Raw genomic sequence first — 22,829 nt, forward strand, 5'->3', positions numbered from 1 at the left:
AAAACCATCAAGGAATTTCAAAACACATGAGTCTTATATGCGACCAAAAATCAAAACCATCAAGGAATTTCAAAACACATGAGTCTTATATTAATCTAAAATCAAAACCATCAAACACCATCATTCTTCACAACTCCTCTGTTGTGAAACACAACCCAGAGACTACCTGAAAACAAAAAGAGTATCGTAAATATAAATGAAATCCACTAAAGATGGTATCAAAAACATGAATCTTAAGTTGATGCACAAACCATTGTTATATCACGATATCACATGTCGTTTTGTTATGCCCTTCTTTGCCACAGCGCCTACACTTATGTCTCTTTGACCCTTGTGAGTTTTGTGATGATTTTATGTTCTCTTCAGCGGATTCATATCTTCTTTTTCTTCGCCGTCCAGGATGTCTTCTTGTTTCAGGTGGTCGAACTTTTGTATCTTCAACATGTTGTGGGACTCGCCATTCTTCTTCAGGAACACTTATTGGATTAATAGTTTCCTCATAATGCGATCTCCATGCGGTAATGGTGTACACATCATCAGCATAAGGATGTAGATCCTTGCCTATATCAAAAGCTCCTTTTATAGCATGTCTACAAGGGATTTTTCCTATGCTGAACTTTACACATGAACAAATCCTTCTTTCTAAGTCAACAATGTAGTCTACTCCATTAGCTTTAACCTGCAACATGGATCTGCTCATCCGATAACCGTTCATGAATTTACCTTTCTCTATTCTTTTTGAAATCTTTTTCTCCACCTCAACAATTAAAAGATCTTTTTGTTTTGCACTTAACTCTCTACTCTCATAAAACCAGTGAGTCATCATTTCTCTGATGCTGTCTAACAAAGGAATTATTGGATACTCTCTGGGTGTCCTCAAAGCTGCATTGATTGACTCAGCTGCATTGTTGGTGTTAATGTCATATCTATAATCCGGAAAATGACAGCGAGCCCATTTTCTCACATCAGCCTCCTCTAGATAACTTCCAATAGCAGGACTAATATTGTTAATTCGCGCAAAATCTTTCTCAAACTCAGAAAATCTATAAGCTTTTGATGCTTTTGCAACCATACCAGCGACACCTCTGCCCTTATTATATGTTATCACATTACTAATCAAGTGGTGGATGCAAATACCATGTTTAGCCAATGGGTAGATGTTTCCAATTGATTTTGCAATCGATGTATGTCTATCTGACACAAATGATAAACCTTCTTCATCAGCTATAACCATCTTAAGTTGCATAAAAAACCACTCCCATGAACAATCATTCTCAGAATCAGCAATTCCAAATGCGATTGGATACAAATTGGAGTTACCATCTACAGCTGTCGCAACTAGTAGAACCCCTTTGTACTTATTCTTCAAAAATGTACCATCAACTACTATCACTTTCCGCATTGCCTTGTAGAACCCTCTTCTTGATTGACCAAAAGAAATAAATAGATATTTGAATCTTCCATCAAAGTCAATTTCATAATTCGTGAACGTACCAGGATTCGCTTCTTGTAGCATGTGCACGTATTTTGGTATCTTAGCATTACTTTTCTCAGGAATTCCTCTAATTTCGTTAATTGCATACTCCCGAGACTCCCAAGCTTGGTGATATGTTAGGTTGCAGCCGTACCTTGAATGAATAATATTAATTATATCAATCGGTTTAGGACCTTCCTTCACACCCTCATAGCTTTGCTTAATGAGATGTCCAATTGTTCTTGCAGATGGAGTCCTACAAAATGTGTTTTTTTTTAAGGAGCACATGTATGGTTACCCACAAACTTGTTGATTTTGAAATATGTAGACACTTGTAAACACTCAGCCCGGAGACGCCAATTACAAGCACTATCAATGCAGCGTATACACCACCATCTCTTATCAGATTTTGTAATCCTGTAGTCGCAGTTATATTTCATTGCACACATTTCCATAGTAGCCTGTAAAGCTTCCTTACTGCTAAAATATTCACCCTTTGTTGCCATTGAATCTTCCAACTTTGAACCAGCAGCATCACCAAGATTAGCATCAATAGGCTTTTCTAATACATCATTAGTCGGCTTATGGGAATTCCTTGAAATAATAGCTACTGATTTTCCCACATCAACTCCCACATCATCACCATCACTTGTATCATGTGGGACCTTATTCAGATCGAACTGGGCTTTACTCCTATCATCATCAACTACTCTTTTGAACGTAACACACAACCGAATCATATTTTTCCTTTTCAGATATGCAAGAAATTTTTTCATTCATTTATCATTTGTCAATACAACGGGAGGAGAATCAACTTTAACCTCTGTTGGTAAATAACTGAATTCCACATCAAACATACTTTGCTCTATTTCATAGTCTTCTGAAACCATCACCTTCAACTCTTCAAGAGACGTAGTGGGTTGCAAAGTCAGTAATCTAACACGTTTTTCTTCATCATCAATAAATCTCTACTCCTTGTTGGCATCCAGTGTCCATACACCACAAGTAACGTAGATTTGCATCATAAACAGGCAAGTGAAATTTTCGTGGAAGGTGGAAGATATGGTAAACAACCGATCACGACATCATAAGTTATGTCGAATGTCAATTTTTTCTGTTTGTCTTTCTTCTAAATAATTTAGAATACACACTCTAAAATATATTAGAACATATATAAACAATAAATACAGAATCGTAACCATAAATTAAGATTATTCAAAAAATAAATACAGAATCGTAACCATAAATTAAGATTATTCAAAAAATATTCTTTTTTTTTTTGTCAACAAAAGAAATCAGCTCAAACGAGCCAATTTTGAGGTAAATCGTCTACAAATAAAACATGATGCAGGGACACACGCGCTTGGCGTGCTAAAGAATCCGCGCGTACATTAGCTTGTCGTGGAACATAAAGCAAAGAAAAGGAAGAAAATTCCTCCCTGTCCATCTGAATGTCGTCGAGGTATGTTGCAAATGCTAGCCAATCAGTAGGAGAAGACACCATCTTCACCAAGTCTGAGCAGTCGGTAAGGAAAACTACATCCCGGAAGTCGTGTCCAATCATTCAGCGCATCGCCTAGAGGAAAGCTTCAACCTCAGCATGTAACGGGATAAACTTCGCCGGAAATTGGTCGCTTCAAAAAATATTCACTTTCCTTATTTAATTTATTTTTTTTCTATTTCTATGGTATTCTAAATTTTACCGATTATAAATTCTAAAATGTTTATGATATATCTTCTACTTCTTTTAGTATACATTGTAAAACATGGATGATATATTCTGAATTGATGAAGAATGAAGAAAATGTAGAATACATATTCTTAATTTGGTAGAACATACAAAATTCAGTTTCTGAAGTTTTTAGAACAAATTTTTCGTCTAAACTTCGTACAAACTATAGAATGAATAATCTAAATGTTCAGAACTTTAAAAAATCGTAGAAAGTCTTTTCTGAACAATTTAGACCAGAAATCATCAATTTACAAACTGATTTTTGACACCAAAAACATTTTTTCAATTTTTTTTACACAGTTGTATACTAACATGTATTTACTGTTTGTTTTTTGGTTTAAACTCCTAAAAACTTCACTATATCTATTAGTAGGGGCATTTTCATCACATTGACAATCTTAAAAAAAAGTGTATATGGACAAATGTTTAGAAAAAGCTCTTTTTTTATAATTTTCCCATCATTTTATTCATTTGTGTTAATTAGAATATGTCTTAAAAGAACTATGATTATATTTAGACAATCATTTACCAGTCCATATAAAAATATGCAAAAATTTATAAGATTCCAATTAGATTTCAAGTTTTAACATGCTACCTAAGCCAGTTGAAATTTATTTGTAATATTTAAACTTATTTTGATTAATAAAGAAATCTGTTTTCTTTCCTTGTCTTTAACTTTCCGGCTAAATTAGTTGTGTGAATTTTGCTTGCATAAATACCTTTGTGTCCTTGTAAAATTATTTAAAGTCAAAACAAATAAAAGATCATATTCAAATATTAAATTAGATTTCTATAAATATCTCAAAATCTAGAACCAAAATAAATATATTTACGTTATCTATACAATTTCAAATTTAATAATTTTGTTTTTATGGTAACAACTTCAAAATATTTCCAAAAATATCGGATAATTTTTATTTTATAATTAATTTCGTAATTACTGTTTCCATAAATATTATATTTTCGACTAACAGTTTTTGTTTACCATATATTTTTTAATTTTTTATTTTTAATTATGTAAGTAAGTTGGTCTGTTTGGCAACGTGGATATATGTTATGTTTTTTTTTTTTTTATGCCTAAGTGTGCTCTCCAATTAATAGTATAGATGTTGATTAATATCTCAACTTTTAAATGTTGTAAGTTTTATACCTAGCACGTGTGTTATTATTTGAGAATTACAATTTTGACCTGAAAAATAATTTTCTGTTTTAAATAAAATAGAAAAAAAAAAGAAAAAAAAATGTTTGACTCAACGGTGGAGTCCACATCGGAAGTGGCTGACTCGGCGGTGGTAGCTTACGAGGACGAGAGCTAGGTCTTATACATGTTTTCTCCTCTGGTCACGATTCTTTGATGATGGTGAAGGTGAAGAGACTTGACTCTAACTCGTAGGTTGCCAGAATTATCACCGTCACATGCTGAAACAAAAACCCAGAAATTTTTATTTTCATGATTTGTTTCCATTAAGAACCACCGACAATAATATTAACAAAGATTTAAGCTTTGGGAAAACTGGGCATACCCATACAACAAATCCGAACTCAAATTGGGCAAATCGCTACATACCTACAATCATATATATTTATCTTCTGTTTTATGTCTACAATTGTTAGATCTATAAATTTTAGTTTAATTCCGACATCTTGTTTTTGCGCCTTTCCTCTTCAATTTGAAAGAGAAAACAAATCCATGGAGAATTTTTATGAAATCTAATTACAATTTTTGGTTTTGGTGAAGAAAATGAACACAAATCTACACAGCAGGTTCTCAGAGAAGAAGCACGACAAAGAAGACGACGTTCTCGGCCTGTTTTTCTTTTTGTTTTTTATTTTTTTCTGTTTTATAAATTTTATCTAAAATAAATACTCCCTCCGTTCTAGTTTAACTGTCATTTAAGGTTTTTGCACACAAATTAAAGAACCTATTAAATTTTATGTTTTGCCCTTTATTAGTATATTTTATAAATTTTTCATTGGTTGAAACTTTAAAACAGCAGGGATAAGATTGGAATATTCATCAAACATCTGCATTGAAAATCTAAAACGACAACTAATATGAAACAAAAATTAAATCCTAGAACGACAACTAAATTAGAATGGAGGGAGTATATTAAACTTTGTTTGAGCTAATATGGTTCGATTTTGTTGTAAAAAAAAAGAAAAAAAAAACTTTATTTTTAAGGTCAAAATTATAATTCTCAAATAATAACACATGTGCTAGGTATAAAACTTACAACATTTAGAAGTTGAGATATTAATCAATATTGATTAATTAAATAAGGTATTATTTTTCCAACCAAAAAAAATGAAGTATTATTTGTCCAAATAAAAATTAGATGAGGTATTTTTAAGTTTTTTTCCCAAATACTTTTTTTTTTCAACCATTGGGCCACAACAGGCCGGCCCATTAGCCTAATCCCTACATTCGTAGGGAACGGGACTCGATCCCGGGTGTGATGGTACCTTATGCATTAAAAACTTACCTTTGGCCACTGCACTAAGATCACTTCACCCCAAATACTTTTTTTTATAGATATCCATTTTTAAAAATACCATTTGTTTGATCATTTTCATTTTTGCTATCTTTTTACACAATAACAATGCGTCAAATAAACTTCTAGAATATTTTGTTAGGTTTGGATTCCACGTTGTTTGTTTTGTGCAAGCTTAGCACCCTTCCATTCTACTCGTTCACTCTCTTCTGTTTCGTTCATTTATTAACGATGTTCTTTGTACAAGCTAACTTACTGATATATACCCGGTATGGCGGTGTCATGTCTATCTTAAACATCATCCCAGCTCTACGACTCTTCCCCTTCATAGTCCCATATGTTCCGATTGAGAACACCATGTCTGTGGCCGATCTAGTCGCATATACTGGATCAAAACCTCCGGTTGATCCAACAAACATCCAAAGATATTCCTCTGATTCAGGATTTAATGAACTTGACAAACTAGGAATGGTACTTATGCCACAACCGTTTCAGGACTTGGCTTTAGTCAGAGTTGGATTTAACATCTCTTATGCCACAACTGTTTCAGGACTTGTTATTGTATAAACAACTGTTTATTGACAGCACGGGTCTCCAATACGAATTGGTCCAAGCCAAACCCTTAAAAGATTCTTAAAGTACTTGGAGCGGATTCTTGTTTATTACAAGTCTGTTTTATATTTTTATTTCAACAGAGTAAAGAGACAACACCAAGAATACAAAAGGTAACACAGAAATTCATAGATTTCAACTATTACTTTTTGGGATGAACGCTACTCTAAGAATTTTGCAAACTTAAGCCTTGGTGTCAATACTCATCGCTTGTGCTTCTTTCTGAGCTCCTTTCTGCACAAATCACAACAGTTATTACAAACATGAATTATTTGTTATCAGTTCAACAAAGGCTAGTTTTTCCCTATTAACGCTACTTACGTGTGGCTCCAACAATTTCGATAACATGTTGCTGTAGAATTTAGCATCTTTCTTGTTGTACTCTTTCACTTTCTCCTTCAACTTCTTATATTCGATCTTCACCTCCCTGGAGAAACATACATGTTAGAATACATTACAGCTGGGAGGAAAAAAAAAAGACAAATTAAGAACCAATAAAAACTATACTCACTTGTTGTCTGGATCAATTTCAAGAGCTTTCTTGATATCAAGCTCAGCCAAATCGAGATCAGCTGTCTCCATGTACGCATGTGCTCTCCTATACATCGCCTTCACATTTCTACCATCCATCTCCAACACCTATACACACATTTGTTTCATTCTTTACATTTATCTCATCTTCTCTAATTACAATATCCAAAATTACTGACTGAAATATTTTAATTTACCTTTGTGGACAATTTTGCAGCCTCCTTGTAGTCTTTCAGTTTTAGCTTGCAAGCTGCATTGTTCAGGTTACAGGCAATCTTCAAAGCTTTTGCTTTCTTTTTCTCCTCTTCATCAAAAGTTGAGTCATATTCTATGTACTTGACACCCTGCAACCAAAATCTGATATTAGTTCTGAACCCAAATATATAAAACATTGTGGAGGCACAAGGATCAAGCCAGACCCTCTCGTATCTTTTTGAAGCTCTTGCATATTTTCCAGCCTTGAACAGTGCATTTCCTTCTTCCTTCTTCTTGCCAGCGGCTTCTATTTTCTCCTGTGTGTTCATGTCCCAAGACTCTTTCTCCTGCATCAATTCAGATGAAGATGACACCCTTTAGCCACCAATAACCTTGATCATGAAGAAAGAGGTAACACTCAGAAGCGTTCCCACCTTGATAAAGAATACCAGCTCGACCTCGTAGGATACAGTTGAGTTTGGTGGTATGACAGCCAGCTCCTGCTTTGATTCAGAAGAACCAAAAGCATACTCCGGTGGTATCATGATGAATGCCACCTCACCCTTCTTCATGCCCATCACAGCTTTTTCGAGCCCTTCAATTACTTGTTCTGCACAAAACACAATCCTCTGTCACTTTAATATCATAGTTCGTGAGATGCAAAGTACAAAAAGAAAACAAGATTTCAGGTTCTATATATGTATGTACCTTCATCAGTTTTGAACTCAAATGGCTCCTCTTCTTCATGACCTTTCTTCAAGAACACAGTCCCATCTTGAAGTTTACCAATCAACTTCACTGCAACAAAACAGCATAACTAGGTTATCAGATTACACAACTTAATATAGCATATATAAGCTTTTCATATCAGTCTCTTTAAAGATACTAACATTTGACAACTGCTCCTTCATTGGGACGCTCATATCCTTCTCCTTCTTTCAGTATTTTCTTAATGACCTTTTTGTCATCAGTCACTTCCACCACAGTCTTCCAAGAAACCAACTCAAGATCAATCTCAAGGGTCGCATTTGGTGGGATTGCAGCTTGACAACCATCAGAAGCTGGTCTTCCAATTTCCCCAAAGCCATCTGTATCAGGCAAATAAACAAGTCAGACCATATCTAAATTCACTGCATCGCCGCAAACAAAGGACAAACACCAATTAGAAGAAACTCACATTGTGGCTTCACAGTTAGAAGAACCTTCTCCCCTCTTTTCATGGTTTTGACAGCCTTCGCAAGTGCAGGGCATAAATAGCCTATTTCACGAAAAGTATATCAGATCCTTATTCCAGTTGCGTATAACAACATTACCATCCGGATAAGGAAATATAATACTAACCCTCCTTGACAGTGAACTCTGCACCATCAGACTTTCCAACAATGGTGCCATCCTCCAGCCGAGCTTCATACTTCACTGCAGCAATATCAATACCGTTAAATCAATAAGAACCAATTCCTACAAGCTTATGTCCCACAGTAAATTCATGTATCAAAAGAAAACACACCGTAAACTTCATCAAGATCCTTTGGCTTCTCCCATTTTTCTCCTTCCAGAATTGTTTTCTTAAACACCCCACCATCACCACATACATCCTTAACACTCCTCCATGATATCAACTCCACATCAAATTGAAGAGTGGCGTTGGGAGGAATGGTTGGAGGTGAACCAGTTTCTCCATAAGCCAACTCAGGAGGTATGGTGAAGACAGCATTTTCACCTTTCTTCATTGTCTTAATCCCTATGTCCCATCCTTTTATCACATGTCCTAACCAATCAAGACCAAAGAAATTCAGAACTCAAAAGACAAGATAATAATATAATCTATGGCATACATTGAACCATACTTGAAACCTAAGAACTATGTATAAGCGAAAGGTTGTTGGCGTGATCAACTTGAACAACAGCTACAGATCAAAACGTTACACACTGCTTCACAAGAGATATCACAGAACAGTACTCTCAACTTGAACAAAAATAACCACAAATCCACACACAAAACCAACCTCAAAAGTGACTACAGCCTACAGATCGATTCACCAGAAAGAAGCTTCCCACATATGGTCAAGCATCACTACACCATCCAAAAGCTTAATCTAAAAGCAGATAACAGCAAACAACTTCCACGAAACACAAAACTTTACCATGGCCAAGAGTAAATTTGAAAGGAGTTCCTCTGTCACGGCTTGAATCAAACTTGGTCCCGTCCAACAAAGTTCCCGTGTAATGTACTGCAAAAGAAATCAATCTCAGAACATGATCACTCCTATATCATCAGATCAGAACAAATACATGAACATATAGGACTAAGTGATTCAAATACACCTTCAACTTCATCTCCGTTCTCAGGCGTATCCCATTTTTCACCTTCCTTAACAAGCTTCTTCTTCAATCCTGATTTCCCGATCTCCTTCTCCTCGCCGATCTTCAAATAAGGAGCCGAGTCAGCTTCATCGCCGTCTGGGAGATCCATATCCATCTCCTCCGGTTCTTCTGCCGGAAACTGCTGCATGTCGAAATCGTCTTCCATTTTCTGATCAAAGTTGACAAGATGAGAGCGAAATCGAATTACAAAGAGAGCGTAACGAAAGTGTTGACAAAGATGAGACCGATTGAGAAACCGTGATGAGTTTTTATAGAGAGAAGAGACTGTGTTTTGTGGGGGTTTCTAGAGAATTCTGTTTTCATTATAATTTTTGAAAGAGAGAGATGTGTCCCGATGTTTCCAGATACCGTTAGCGTGAATTTTTTTCTTTTTCTTTGAGCGGGTCTTAGCTTTTAGAATTAGTAAATTAAAAATACATTGTTTGAAAGATTTATTAATTCAACCAAAAGAAAAGAAAAATAATAATAATTTAAATATTTTTTTCTCTCTTTTCTATATCGAAAGAGAAGTTTGAATGAATTTGATGAATTCATAAAATTCTAGTGTTATTCAGATCATTTGTAGAGTTTTTTTTTTGAATTTTAGTGTTATTCAATATATTGATCATTGGATTAGATGGTATACTAAATTCTACCCGGAAGAGTTTGGCAGTAGCGCACAAGAACTAGTTCTTAGCTATGATGCACGGGGACGCCTACGGACAGCCGTCTCCCGTCCCGGATTCGTTTTGGGGACGGATACCTGACGGGGACAGCACTGAAACGTTTCTCCACCGTTTCAAAGAAAGCAGAGACGGCAACCAAAAAAGGAAACGGGAGTAAACAGATACGGGGACGTCTCCGAGTCGTTTATAAGATAATTTAAGTGTCCCCTTTTCAGAATAGGCTATTTTCTATAGAAAAACTCAAAAAAAAAAAGGAATTAAAGGGTATATTCTAGGGTATAAGGTTTTTATATCAACGATTCACTGCCTTGTGCCCCTATCTAGTGCCTTATATTCTTCAATCTTCACCAGTTCACCTCTTCTAGTTTTCTCTTGATCTCTTCAAGTTCACGTGTACTAGATTTAAGACTATTTTACTGCCCTGCACCCCTGTCTAGTGCCTTATATTCTTCAATCTTCACCAGTTCACCTTTTCTGATTTCTCTTGATCTGTTTTTGATTGTTATTTAAGACTAATTTTCTTCTATTTTGAGACTTATAGTTATAATTATTACTTATGTTGAGATTTATATATATAATTTTCTTATGTTTATTGAAGTACCCATACCGTACCCGTATCTACTAATTTTTATTTTGCCGTTTTTCGTCCCTGTTTCCGTACCCGATTCCTGTTCCCGTACCCGTTTCAGTGCAACCTAGGTTCTTAGTGTTCCAAACTGGTTAATCCTATCATTGACGTTGTCGATAAAGCCGAACTATGTAATTTGATTTGGCTAATTTAACCAAGGATGAGTCAATTATAAAATCGAAAAAAGAAAGTTAAAAGTCGCCACAACAATCATCCTCAGTCTTTACGCCTAAAAGCCAAACTCAAGTACTGAAACACTAGAAGAAGAAAAAAAAAAACGCTCATAAACCGTTTCACCGTATTATCCAGAGAAGTGACAACTCTGAAGCAAAAGCGTTGGAGAACGGAGACCGAAATCATAGCTCGTCATCACCATATCCCTCTCCGTCTTCATCTCCTCCATTTTCTTCTCCGCCAGCTGGTTTTTCATTTATCGCAATAAGCTCCGTGTCAAATATCAATGTCGCACCACCTGGAAAATTTGCAAAGATTGTTTTTAGTTATAATGTCAAAAAGAAACCATATTTTTCCAAAAACATGAACACACGTTTGATAGATGAAACGTATTTTATACCGGGGATAGTAGGCGGAGAGCCATGTTCTCCATATCCAAGTTTTGCGGGTATCTTTAACTTCCGCTTCTCACCTACACACGCTCCTAGCAAACCCTGATCCCAACCTGCAACAAAACAGAATATAACTATTTACCATTGCAGAAATTAAGAGAATGGAACCAAAAAAAAAAAAAGAAAAAAAAGAGAGAGACAAACAAAAGCTAAAAGCAAGTGGGTTGAACCAAGTCACAACCTTTAATAACCTGACCACTTCCTAGTTGAAACTCAAACGGATCATCCCTTTCAAAACTTGAATCGAATACAGTTCCATCAGTAAGTTTTCCCTGCCACACAACACCAAGTTACACAACACCAAACATCTGCGTGATAACAATAATGAATCCGACTTTGTCAAAACCCTGGCCAAGCTTACCCTATAATGCACCTTGATCTTATCACCTTTGTGAGCCCGAACTTCACACGTTTTTGGCTTAAACTGCGACCACCCAAAAAAAAAGATGATAAGAGATAAACATCTAACTCTTTATTATCTTTGAATCCAATAAAAAAAAAAAAAAAAACTCAAGTTATAGGAGATAACTTGTATTGTTATATACATTTCTCCTATACAAGTATCTTGCAAATTTGCTGACAAGATCCAAACACTTCAACTACACACAAATGGTCAAATACGCTCTAACTATATTCTACTACCTATCAGAAGAAGAAACCAGAACAGAACACACCACAAGACAAAAGAAAGAATGCTTTTTTAGAACAAGCAAAACCAAATTGTTATAAATTCACATTTACAGTATGACACTAAGATCGCTCATTTAGTCATTTTCTGATCGGGAAATAAATAATTACTTTACCTTAACCCCGATCTGCAATTCAGACACGTCTGCCGTCTTCTTAGCAAAACCTGTACAGTGACAAAACATGAAAAAAAGAACAGATCCAATTCAAGTAGTTATATAGAAGAAATTGAGATTAGGTTGAAACAAAGAGATCATGTTCTATCACATCAGACAATGTGAAGAAGTAAATCTTGATAAAATAAACAGGAATCAGAACCTTGGAATGAAATGAGAGAGAGGAGGATCAAAAAGAGGGAGTAACGGAGACACATCTTGTTCGCCGTAATCGCGTCTTCTCACACTCCCTTCTCAGCTTTCTCCTTTTCTTCAGTGATTTGTTGTTGTTTCACATCTCACTATCTCAGAGACAATCTTATCTTATTGGACCTAAATATGATGTGGTTGTTTTGGGCTTTCTCCTAGACCATTTTCCTAGCTTGGAAAATACTATGTTTGGATAATGTTCCTCCTACTATGTATGTGGTTGTTTTACTCTATTTCAGTATTTCTTACTCTAAAAAAAATATTTTAAGTTTATTATATATTTTTATTTTGTTCTTAATTTCTAATATAACCATCTAGTTTTAAAATCTACAAATTATTTTCACTTATTTTAATTTTAAGAAAAAATTCAATAAATTAAAATATTATGAAAATTAAACTTGAAAAATAATTTTTTTATCACATCTCATAAATAGAAAACATATGACTAATACATTTTTGTTTAAACACCATCTTTAGTGTACTTTTCCTACAAATCATAGATTAAAGCGTTTCAAAGTGAAGAAATGAGCATCTCTATTTTTGATTTGTCTATGTCGAGCAAGAAATTCTTGAAATCAAGTATTTTCATCATCTGATATTTCAAACCGGATTATTAATCACTAGTTTATGATGTATTAAGTTTATTTTGTTAACAACTTGCTTTTATGAGTTTTCTATTTCTATTTTAATTTATGACACTAGTTATGTATTTTATATATATGTTATTCTATTTTCTAAGTTAAATATATGTTAGTGTTGTATTTTAAACTAAGTTAGTATATTTTTATTTAATATAAAATTAAATAAGTGTAAATTGTTATTGAATAATTGTATTTAGGTATAAAATGGTAAGATATGATAATTGAAGGATTGCTTTATAAATAAAAAAGTTATACTCTAAAAATAGGTAAATGGACAGGTGTTACTCTAAATTTAGAGTAACACTGTAACATCCGCGAACCAAAAATTGGTTTTTCTGGATGGGTGTCGATCAACACCAAGGTGGTGTCGGTCGACATCATTGTTTTCTGGTTCGACCAGATTGCTTTAATCGTCGATTTGGACCGGTTTGGTTTAAGGAAACCATTGAACCGAGTCTTAAAAGGGAGAAAACAACCTAGGGTCGTGTTTAGGTGTGGTCTCGCCGCTTTGAGAGAAAAAAAAGAGAGAGTTTGTTCTCGAGGTTCTAGAGAGAGTTTGTGAGATTTCAAAGCTTTGTGGGAGAGATCTTGAGTGAGGATTCAAGGCTAGGAACGTGTGGGAAGCTTGCTGGGAGTGTGGATTCGTCCGTTGTTGGTCAGAAACTTCCTACAAAGAGGTGAGTGCATGACCATGGCTAATCTAAGCCTTTGATTTCCTTGTTCTTGCTTGGTTGTTGTTGTTTTGTGTGTTTTTCTTGCTGGGATTGGTTGCTACAGGTTCCTATGGACGTATTTGGCTTGGGTTATGAGAATTGGGCGATTTGGAGGATATTGGGAGCGAGATTCGACTCTCGGCTTCGAGCGGATCGCGATGGCAGAGGGAGTGTCGGTCGACACCAGCAAATTGGGCATCGATCAACACTGTGGGGTAGTGTCGATCGACACTTGGCTGGTGTCGGTCGACACCTCCCTTCCAGCGAGATGATGTTTGATTTCCTGGTTTGTATGTTTTGTTTGTTGATTGTTTGGAACATTGGAATCACGGTTGCTTGTGTGTATAGCCCAGTAGATGGGAGGATTACCTCACTGAGTGTTTATCAAATACTCATGCATCTAAATATGTGTTTGTAGTGCAGGTAAAGACAAAGTGTGATCGTGGAATCAAGGCAATGAAGAGGAGGATGTTCTAGGGACTCGATTGAATGTTGTCTGGCATTGCTAGGTTGCTAGATTTGGATTTTTAGGAACATTGTTAGGTTGCTGGTTTCATGTTTCCTGATGTTTGATTATTGGATTGTTGTTATGGATATTTGTTGGTTATTTTATTATTGGATATTTATGTATATTGCTATTTCCGCTGTTGTCTGTGGTTGTGGATAGGTGGCTAGTGGGTATGAGACCACTAGTTGTAGTTTATATTATATTTATGTTTATTATTTATTAAAAAAAAAAACGGGTCGGGTCGTTTCAACACTGTTTGTTTCTCTATTTTTAGAGTAGAATATAGAGTATCATTAGAGATGATTTTATTTCAAATATAAAGTTTGGAGTAAGATATAGAATACCAATGGAGATGTTCTAAGTCTTTATACTTATTTATCAAGCAAAAATATTTTAAAAATTTATAGCCTGACGAAAAGCCAAAAAATAATAATATAATTTTATAATACAAAGCTTGGTTTGCTATTAATACAAAGCTTAGTTTTTATAAAACTAAAATGTTTTTAAATGGTAAAATTATATATATATATATATATATTATGATTTCATTATTATACAAAAATATACAATATCTACTAGTTTTAAAAGAAACAAGATTACCCTTTTCATATATATATATATATATATATATATATATATATATATATATATATATATATATATATATATATATATATATATATATATATATATATATATATATATATATATATATATATATATATATATATATATATATATATATATATATATATATATATATATATATATATATATATATATATATATATATATATATATATATATATATATATATATATATATATATATATATATATATATATATATATATATATATATATATATATATATATATATATATATATATATATATATATATATATATATATATATATATATATATATATATATATATATATATATATATATATATATATATATACTTATATAATTAACAAAATTCTACAATGAATTATTAATAGGGTAAAACGTAATTATAAAGAGACCACAAAACTACCCATTCTAAAAAAAAACGATTCAATCTTAGAAAGAATAATTTTTCATAATTCAAGAAAGTATTTTTTTTTAATTATCAAATATATTATTATTTCTTATAACTTAAGGTTATCTCAATTACATAGTTACCCTATATGATCATTCTATGGTAAATGCCCTAAAATACCATCAAATTAGTTTTCCTTCCTAATATACCACACATTCCTTATTTTTCCATTAATACCATTAGTTACTAATTAGAAAGACAATTCTACCCTTGTAGGATAACTACAAATTGAACAAAGCTTTTACGTTTATCGATCATTCCATCTCCATCGTCGGAGAACGACATTGTTTTCGGCGAAATCTGGCAGCTCCGTCTAGCTACGACGTCGTCCCCGTCTTCCTCCAGCATAGTCAATTTCATATTACCTATGGCGCTGTCTTCCTCCAGCATCATCATCTCCATCTTCCTTTGACAGTGTCATTCTCTAGCATCGTCTTCATCTATCTTCCTCTGACATCACGATTGCTTTGTTAATTGAATCGATTCAATCTCAATTCTAATCGTATCTCAACAGAAATGTTATTTGCTTTTATAATTTTTTTTCTTCTCTCTCTTGAAGCTGGCGAATCATTGGGTTTGAAATTGGGAGATTATGAAACCATAACTCCTCAATCAGAGCAGAATTAGGCGATTATTCATGATTCGATGGGTATTGGATTCACAAAGGTTGGTGTATTCATATTGATTCAGGTGAAACAAATTGTTTGATCCGATTTGAGATTACCTATTTAATTGTATTTGTCTTGATTTTTATGTGTCTATATGGAGCTACAGAGACAAATTTACTCATAAGAAACATTATAAACATTTTTTTTGCCAAAAAATGGAAGCGTGTTCTTGTTGGACTTGCATTTTATGTTCTACTACCCCATCCTCCAATTTATGACTTTTAATGTTGTTTTAAGCTTATTCTAGCTCTGAAATTTCATGATTCGTGCTTTATATTTAGCAGCTTGACATGGATGTTGTAATTTACAGAATTGTAGGTGGATCTGGTGGAGAAGTGCACATGATGGGAAGAAGCTAAGCATTACATTTAATGATGAGAAGAATGATTGATGTTGATGGTACTTTTCTAATTAAAGAGAAAAATTCAAGGGAACGTTGTTGGTAGATACAACAGACGAAGATGATCACTTATATACTCGATAACCATAAGTTCTCAGGTTTAAAAAACAAAGTTAGGAAGACTTTCCTAAATATCAAGAACGTCTTCCTAAACATTATGTAATCCTTCATAATTTGAAGTTTTTAATCTGTCAATCTATTTTTTGCCTTAATGTATCATATATTGCTCCATTTTAATCTGTGGTAATGATTTGATTTTATGTTCTCCTAAACATTATAATGTCCTTCCTAATTTTGTGCTCAAAGTTGTTTGTGATATTGTGGAAGCTGATATAACTCAGCTGGTTATTCAGTTTCAAGATAAACTTGGTAATTTTGGTGCACATGGAATTGTTTAAGCTTTATAAAGTCATCCTGAATTTCAAGATAACTCATGATGTTAACCAAGGTCATCCTGAATTTTAAGATAATTGCTTAAGTTTTATATTAAAGTTGTCAACCAATACCCGAATAATAGGCTTTGGCTTACTGGTTACTTTCACACTTATAATTGATATGATGTCACGAGTTCGAGTCTTTTCGGTGCGTGTAATCCTACTCATTTTGTTTAGGATGACCATCCTGAATTTCATAAAACCCTTCCTAAATACTGTTAAGTCTTTCCTGAATTCAGGATACTAACCGAATAATAGAATTTGTCTTACTAGTCACTCTCACACTCATAAATGAATTGATGTCATGGGTTCGAGTCTTCTGGGTGCTTGTAATCCTACACTAATTTTTTTAGGATTGCCATCCTGAATTTCACAAAATCCTTCATAAATACTATTCAATCTCTCCTGAACTCAGAGTACATTTCTATATATATATATTTAGAAGTTGTTAACCAATATTCAAATTATATGCTTTGGCTTACTGGTAATTCTCAAACTCTTAAATGAAATGATGGCAAGGGCTCGAGTCTTCTAGGTATGTGTAATCCTACCCCTTTTGTTTTTTTAAAGATGACCGTCCTGAATTTCACAACACTCTTTCTAAATACTATTGCGTCTTTCCCGAATCTGTAGAAAACTACCAAATTATTTCACAAAACACACCCCTTACCAAGTATTTTCAACATTTAAATCTTAATGTGAAAACATATACCATATGATATTCCAATTATTCATTGTAACTGATTAAATCTACCATCTTAAAACAAAGAATCAACCTCTAACAGGTCCTAGGAAGAAATTCTTCATCCTCTCATACTCTGCGATCAAGAGGATGCTTTGCACTACTTTGATGCACTCTTAATTTAGAAATTGGTTTATCTTCATATCTGATCTAGGCTCCTCTCCTATATTGAAATGAAGCTCAAGGAGTCTTAAATATGTTGGGAAAGAATCACCCATAACCTACAATAGAAAAAAAATAGATCATGTCAGGAAAGTCATTCTAAATTATATAGACCCTTTCCTGAATTTTCAAATTTAGTAGAAATCCATAGCAACCAATCAAATTTTCAAAAACATTGAACTTTTCAACAAACAAGAAGCAACAAAACAAAGCTTAATGTATTAAAAACACTAAACTGAAACATTGAACCAAGTCAGCAAACAAAGCTTAATGTATAAAAAGATACTAAACTGAAATATAAGCAAATCCAAAATTTGTGAAGTTCTTCCTTTATTATCAAGTCAAACGTGACACAACCAAAAATAACAAGTCTAATTACGTATACTCATCAAAGAATTTTATGAAGTTCTTCATGTATTATCAAATCAATGTAAGTTTCTAGTACGCTTTACAAATGTTCAAGCATAAAATCTTCAAATAGATGAAAACAAATATGCAAACATGTGGAGAGAAGAAGACAGAATATAACATATATAAACCATAAACAATCTAATGTATTGTGCTCGTACACATGTGTAAAGCAAAGAAACATAGTTTATGGCACATAATGACAAAACAAGTAAAAGTGAAAGACTTAACCTAAGATTAAACTCACTCTTTTGGATAAGAAACTCAAAACTCAAACAATGAGAAACTATAGAGCGCAATCAAAAACTCAAAACAATGAAAAACTATGGAGCTGAATTAAAACTTAAACCAATGAGCTGACTTTGACTAACAAAACTTAAAACTCAAAATAATGGAACTGAATCAAAACAATGAACTGAATCAAAACTCGAAACAATGAGCAATGAGATCTTATGGAGATGGATCAAATTGGAGCTGAATCAACCTAATCGTGCATCTAATGGAGCTTAATCAAATGGAGATGTATCAATCTAATCGTTAATCTAATCTAAATTTATGAACAATATACTCTAAAATACAGTGAAATCAATGAATCAATCAAATATACTCAAATTGAAATTGAAACAATGAATCAATCAATAACTGATTCTAAGAAAATCAAATGGGGATCAACGAGGTGGATGAATGGAGAATTGGAACGGATCGTGGCTGCCAAACCATCAAGCAAAACATCCACACCAACAACAAATAGATACGAAGCTTACTTATAAACATCGATGACCAATGCCAAAGCTTTGTGTGGGGAAGACTGATCAAGGAAGAAGAAGAACCACAAATACAGACTGCAACGACAAGATACAACGGCAACAACGACAGCGAGGTGTATCAAATCTGTCGGTGAAGAAGCGAAATAGTGAGGGTTTTGAAAAATATGAGGGATATTTTTGTCAAATAGTTTAATGGAAAATGTTAGAAATGAAAATTGTTGGGTCTTGTGGTATTTTTGACCCAAAAACTTAGAATCATGGTATCCATGACAATTCCCCTTTTTTCATATCAGGTTTGTTATGCTAGACAATAATTGACCACACGTCTTTTTTTTTATTTAAAGACTAGAATCATATATTTTTCAAACAGAATTATTCAAGATATATTATTCTTGCATTTATCAATTCTTTTAGGTTCTTATGATTATTTAACTGTCCACTAATTTCAATTTTCAGAAAATAGCTCTTATCCAAAAGAAAATTAGCAAAGAAGTACAAAACATGCATGGTAAGAAACTAACTTGGTCAAAGAAAATTTTCAAGATATAAATATAAATAACTAAAGAAAAACTCATTCAAAATAGAAAATCCAAAATTTTAATAGCAAACAAGAGTATTTGAAATTATATCAGAAGATTTAGAAAATTAAGGATATCAATTAATTTCTGAATTTATAACCCATCTAATTTTTCCCCACTTTTTTTCCACTTTTGTTTGACATGTCATCTGATTTTTTCCCACTTTTGTCATTTAAATGGGTAATAAAAAAAGAAAATAAAAAATCGAGTGTAGGTGAGTTCTATTCTAGTATTTTATAATTATTGTAAATATGAAAAATATTTAAAAAAATAATAGAAGAATCTATTCTATACTATCAAAAATTGACCTTTAATATATCTGATGAATTAATAGTTATCATAAAAAAAATATTAAATTATAATAGGGCCTTAACATACATAGTTGTAAATGCATATAATTTATTAGAATTTAAGAAATTACTTTAAAAAAAACATAAATTGTAAAGAGGAGATTATTCTTAATATCATCTACGAAAATATCTAGTAACTAGTGTCATGGCCCGTGCGTTGCACGGCCTAATTAAAAATAGTGAATTTTAATTTTAAATTAACATTCCTTCACGGGTACAGGCAATTGTGATAGAATCATCGAAGTATAGAAAAATAATACAAACGTTCATGATTTTGCAAGAATTATACGTTACAGTAGCTTGGTGTCTTTTTTCATGGTTCCGCTTCTCTTCTTTATTCCTATATTCCATTTTGAATTTTCTTCAGACTCTCATCATTCTATATTCACTAAACCATAGTATACCTACTGAGAATAAATACGTTTAATTAGTATAGTTAAGATTAAGAACAATGATACATCAAGATTCAAAGAAAAAACGAATAAAAATAATGTATAGAGCAAGTTATGTATCTATATGTCTTGCTTTAATTTTCATTGGGAAAAATATAGAAAGACACATTGAGAAAGTGGAATCTAGGACAAAAAAGAGAAGCAGAACAAAGAAAAAAAAAACAGTAAGCTACATAGAAGAAGAGTATAAGCGGAAAAATATATAAAGAAACCAAGCTACAACTTCGAATGTGAATGAGCGGAAAATGCAAATCACTATGCCAAACAAAATAAATTTTGGAAATTTCACATCAACATATATATTGTAAAAAATGTAATAAATTTGGTATAATATATAGACAAACTCGATTTGCAATAAGTAAATGACTAACATTTGTTGTTGTTCTCCTACGTAAAAAAAAATAAAAACAAATAAAAATTCCTACCACTTACTCCTAAACAAACAAAGATTTCTGGATGGATTACTTGAAGGAAGGAAAAAAAACTGAAGTATTTAAGGATACATATTTCAGTCGCAATTATCATACAAACTGATAAGTGAAAGGAATTGTAGCTGTCATAGTAGAGTAGGAGACAATTTAAAACTTTCATTGGTGGAAAACTCTTGCTCTTATGATGGAGATTAACTGTAGCGTTAATCAATGCTAGAAAAAAAAAGATAGTAGTGTAAACTATATAATCTAGAATATACACTTGCAAATCCAAATGAAAAATCCATAATTCTGAAGACTAATAATAATTGCAAAACATAATTACATATTGTAAAGAAGAAGAGACGACATTAGTCATGCATGGCTAATTTGTCGAGCATCTGGTGTGCATAGAAAGTGTGAGAAAGTAAACGAAGTAAAACGTAACAAATCTGGAAAGCATAGCCAAAGATTTAACGATATCATACCGGCGTTTATGTGGGCCAAAGTCAGTTTGTTAGGATCCGTCAATTGAGAAGTTAACTTCACGCATCATTGATGAACCATCATCTTGGTGAAATCCCTCGCTGAAGTGTAAGCCTCACCTTTCATTGTTTTCAGTTTTCAGCATCGTCCTGACACAAACATTAGCATGAAATAAATTGATTAGACTAAACGGAAGGGAAGGAAAGGTTTCGTGCATATAAAATCAGAGACCCACTCATTTAAGTCATGCAGAGAGAGAGAAATAAAACAAACCAGAGAGATTTGAGTGGGTATTTGATTTGTTTACCACCAATCTTCGTCCAATGTCAGAATTGGTTAGAGAGGCTGAATAATTTTTCTTTTTCATTTCTCTGTAGTTTTGATGGCGGATTTAGAAGAAAGAATGGAGGATCTAATTAGGTTTTGAGAATCTAGAGAAGAAGATGTTAATGTATCTGTATTTACTTTTGATACAATGGATTATACAGATGAAGACTTCGTTTATGAAATTGGGAGAGAACTTGGTTGAGGGAAAGAACTTTGAGATCATGGGGGAACGGTTTCTAAGAAAGTGGTACTGGTTTTTTTCTTGGTTTTTTTTTGTAAGAATAATAGAGTACTTTGAAAGCAAAAGAGCAAAATTTGAGACTTTGCCAGATGTCAGAAAGAGAGAGTGGCAGTTAATTGAGAATTTACTTGTGACTTATAGAATAAGGATACCAAATAAGATAAAATACTATAAATAAATGACAATTTTTTTTTATTTTTTTTTAAGTAAAATAAGTTGGAAAAGAGATACTAAGGATATAATCATAAATAAACTTTCTTTTTATGATTAAAAGATGTTGGAAACATTCTAAGTTGCTTATTCCACTACTACCAATTCCACGTTATATATTGATCTTTTGAGATTCGTCATGAACTTACGATATTTTCTTTTGTTTCTGGCACGAAGTCTCCGAGCTTTTTCTTTGTTCGTCTCACTCTTGTAGTGATATAACACATGTGCAACAAATTTTTGAGAAGAATCAAACACACTATTGCACTTAGGACATGTATATGAACCATTTTTTTTATTTGATATACTATGTGTACGACCATCATACTCATCATTATCATCCTCATAATCAAAAATATTGATTGGTCTGAGAATTTTCTTCAAAGATCGAGTATCTTGAGGAACATGGTTACACTTTGATGATGAAGAAGACATATCAGAATAATGAGGATCAACAAAATCTTGGTTTGGATAAACGACTCTAATAGGTGTCGGATTTAAAATTTTACGCTGATTACCAAGAAAAGTTGGAGGAAGAAATACAGGAATCCAAATATTGGGTTTGGAATCCATAACAAGATTGATACAATCAGTTTCAGCTTGGACATTGTCAATTGGATTGGTAGCAAAGTATTTGGCACCATAAACAAAATCAGAGTTTCTCCTCTAATAGTTTACATATGAACTGTTAAATGAAAAAGAAGAAAAAGAGACACGTGAATTTTGAGAAGAGAAAAAAGGAGGAGGAGCAAATATATTTGCATGGTTCATACGACTAGATGTTGTGAACATATTTGGATTAGAGACATGTGAATTTTGAGAAGAAGAAAAATGAAGAGAAGTAAATAAATTTGCT

The 22,829-nt window shown here is 33.0% G+C and overlaps 3 protein-coding genes and 1 long non-coding RNA gene across 4 annotated transcripts; all 4 read right to left on the reverse strand.

The window, feature by feature from the left end:
* LOC104772544 lies at window positions 257-1,234 on the reverse strand. Its single transcript, XM_019241881.1, has one exon. The coding sequence runs from the start codon at window positions 1,232-1,234 to the stop codon at window positions 257-259; it is 978 nt and encodes a 325-aa protein (XP_019097426.1).
* LOC104770912 (peptidyl-prolyl cis-trans isomerase FKBP65) lies at window positions 6,292-9,680 on the reverse strand. The gene is made up of 13 exons (XM_010495385.2): window positions 9,362-9,680; window positions 9,181-9,267; window positions 8,544-8,804; window positions 8,378-8,452; window positions 8,214-8,294; window positions 7,927-8,124; window positions 7,745-7,834; window positions 7,471-7,646; window positions 7,261-7,383; window positions 7,039-7,185; window positions 6,822-6,949; window positions 6,632-6,737; window positions 6,292-6,544 (listed from the first exon to the last, which is right to left on the reverse strand). The coding sequence occupies exons 1-13, from the start codon at window positions 9,564-9,566 to the stop codon at window positions 6,494-6,496; spliced, it is 1,728 nt and encodes a 575-aa protein (XP_010493687.1). The 5' UTR covers window positions 9,567-9,680; the 3' UTR covers window positions 6,292-6,493.
* LOC104770913 (peptidyl-prolyl cis-trans isomerase FKBP15-2) lies at window positions 10,847-12,503 on the reverse strand. Its single transcript, XM_010495386.2, has 6 exons — window positions 12,346-12,503; window positions 12,144-12,193; window positions 11,702-11,764; window positions 11,522-11,612; window positions 11,289-11,393; window positions 10,847-11,186 (listed from the first exon to the last, which is right to left on the reverse strand). The coding sequence occupies exons 1-6, from the start codon at window positions 12,398-12,400 to the stop codon at window positions 11,071-11,073; spliced, it is 480 nt and encodes a 159-aa protein (XP_010493688.1). The 5' UTR covers window positions 12,401-12,503; the 3' UTR covers window positions 10,847-11,070.
* Window positions 20,063-21,853, reverse strand: LOC104770914. Its single transcript, XR_764671.2, has 3 exons — window positions 21,469-21,853; window positions 21,198-21,344; window positions 20,063-20,254 (listed from the first exon to the last, which is right to left on the reverse strand). It is a non-coding gene; the product is annotated as an uncharacterized LOC104770914 (long non-coding RNA).

This window comes from Camelina sativa, chromosome 20, assembly GCF_000633955.1.
Source record: "Camelina sativa cultivar DH55 chromosome 20, Cs, whole genome shotgun sequence".
NCBI classification, from domain to species: Eukaryota; Viridiplantae; Streptophyta; class Magnoliopsida; order Brassicales; family Brassicaceae; genus Camelina; species Camelina sativa.